Source organism: Lucilia sericata, unplaced genomic scaffold (assembly GCF_015586225.1).
Source record: "Lucilia sericata isolate MDLA Ls3-8-SP2 unplaced genomic scaffold, ASM1558622v1 Contig000027F_arrow, whole genome shotgun sequence".
In the NCBI taxonomy this organism is placed as follows: Eukaryota; Metazoa; Arthropoda; class Insecta; order Diptera; family Calliphoridae; genus Lucilia; species Lucilia sericata.
In genome coordinates, this window is record NW_023994065.1 from 1,198,141 (window position 1) to 1,200,702 (window position 2,562).

Here is a 2,562-nt window from a genome sequence, read left to right on the forward strand (position 1 = left end):
TACGTATGTATGTGTGTTGTGTGTTACTAATGAAAGAACAAACTGGGGATTTCCCTTTTTAATAGCTTGTTCTTTTTTCGGTGCGTTGTTTTTTGTGCATAGAAAATATGCATGTGTGTTGTGGCCATTGCCATTTTTTATTAGCTGGTTCATTTGTTTACTTACAGTGAGTGAGTGATTCGAGTGATTTAACTTTTAAATTAAAATCAGTGCTAAACCTCAATAAATATTTCACTTTGGGAAAAAGTTAGTATAAAAATCGTAAATTTTGGTGGCTTTTTTATTTGCTGAATATTTATTTATCATTTAGGATATAACAATGGAAAAAAATAAAAAAACGAGACAAACGATATCCCTGGAAACAAAAATTTAAATTTTAGATCGCATTTCAAAAGGAGCAAAATATACCGCACTTGGAAAGGAATATAAACTAGGGGAATCAACAATTCGAGCTATTAAAAAAAAATGAGATTTCAATAAGAAAATCTGTAATTTTAGGCACAAAACTAAGCACTAAATATTCTTCTTATTCAAGAGACGAGTTAATTGAAAAAGTGGAAAAAGCTCTCGTTATATGGATTGAAGACTTAACGAATAAAAAAATTCCTGTTAGCGGATATATAATCACAGAAAAGGCTTTAAAATTTTATGAGACAATTAAAGATTCTGAACCGTCAACTTCTACGCCAAAGGATTTTACAGCAAGTAAAGGGTGGATGACAAGATTTATTAAAAGAAATAACCTCCATAACTTCAAATTAGAGGTGAAGCAGCTTCAGCAAATGAGAGCGTTTGCGCAGCTTACCCAGACAAATTTAAAAAAATTATTGAAGACGGGGGATATTGCCCAGATCAGGTATTTAATGCTGATGAAACTGGTCTGTTTTGGAAAAAGATGCCAAGTCGAACCTACATTGCGAAATCCGAAAAACGAGCCAGTGGATTTAAAGCTTGCAAGGAAAGAGTAACATTTCTACTATGCAGTAATGCTTCAGGAGATAAAATGTTAAAGCCGCTAGTAGTAAATAGGTTTTTAAAGCCACGAGCTCTTAAAGGTAAGGATTTAACTTGTTTACAGGTTCATTGGATGGCAAATTCTAAAGCATGGGTGACAACTTCAGTGTTTACTGAATGGTTTCAAAAATGCTTTGTACCAGAAGTTGAATCCTATATGAAGAAAAAAAGTCTTGAATTTAAAGTTTTGCTGATTGTAGACAATGCACCCGGCCATCCTCATTTGGAACATCCAAACATTAAAGTCGAATTTTTTCCACCCAATACAACTAGCATTCTTCAGCCTTTGGATCAAGGAATAATTTCCACTTTTAAAAAATACTACATAAAAAACACTTATCAATTCATTTTAAACAAACTTGAAAATGAACCACTTACGTTAAATGAAGTTTGGAAAAAATTTACAATTTTGGATTGCATTATTCTGGCAGCATCAGCGATCTCTAAACTGCGACCACAAACATTAAATGCATGCTGGAAAACTACTTGGCAAGATTGTGTTGCTAGAAGTACTGGGGAGGAAATATCGACTCTGACTAATGAAATTATAGATTTAGCTCATCAAATTGGAGGAGAAGGATTTGACTCGGTGAACCATGATGATTTAGAAGAACTTTTAGCTGAAGAACCATTAACCGATAACGACGTTATTACTTTAGTTGTTGGAACTGAAGAAAACGTGGATAGTGAAGAGAGTGATTCCGAAGAAATTGTTGAACACTTCACTTCAAAAAAAATTGGTGATATCCTCAGCACAGTTAATGCTTTACAAAGTCAAATTCTTAATATGGATCCAGATATGGAAAGAGCATTAAACATTCAACGCGGACTGACTGATCTGTTTTCCGGATATCAAGAATTGTATAAGCAACTTACAAATTCAAAATCTCAAAGTTTGATGACAAAATATTTTGCAAGAAAAGAAACAATTGAAACTCATAAAAATTCTTTGATCTCATCCCCTATTCACGAGATAAATTCTAGTGATGAAAATGATAATTTACCATATGATGGCAATATGATTATATCATCTAGTGATGAAAGTGACGTTGAACCAATTCCAAAACGATGCAGACAATTATTCAGTGATTCAGATTAATCATACATATTAACAGAATTTTCTTAAAAAACGTTTCAGATATATTTTAGAATAATTTTTTGTTTTTCAGTCGTTAATGAATTAATATTATATTTTTGTTTATTTTTTTAATCCTGTTTTGTTTTTATTGTTTAAGAAAATGAAATAAATATATTTTTGTTGATTTGTTTTATGCGATTTTGTTTTGATTTTTTAATTAAAATTTGAATTTATGCGGTTTTTCAGAATTTTGGAACGAATCATTAGTTTTTATATGAAACTAGAGTATCGTTTTATGCGAATTCAATTTATGCGATTTTTTTTGGAACGCATCTATCGCATAAAACGAGACCTGAGTGTACTGTTCAATCACTAGTCCGTTACCAATAATTTTACTATTCAAAAATCGACGGGAATGGTGCTACTAGACGTGAAAGCAGCTTTCGATTCTGTCTGACAAGAAGGTCTTA

At 31.8% G+C, this 2,562-nt stretch overlaps 1 protein-coding gene across 1 annotated transcript; it reads left to right on the plus strand.

Annotated features, from left to right (window-relative positions):
• The first annotated feature begins 895 nt into the window (after window positions 1–895).
• Window positions 896–2,113, plus strand: LOC119610206 (tigger transposable element-derived protein 1-like). The gene has a single exon (XM_037965335.1). The coding sequence runs from the start codon at window positions 896–898 to the stop codon at window positions 2,111–2,113; it is 1,218 nt and encodes a 405-aa protein (XP_037821263.1).
• The last annotated feature ends 449 nt before the right edge of the window (window positions 2,114–2,562 follow it).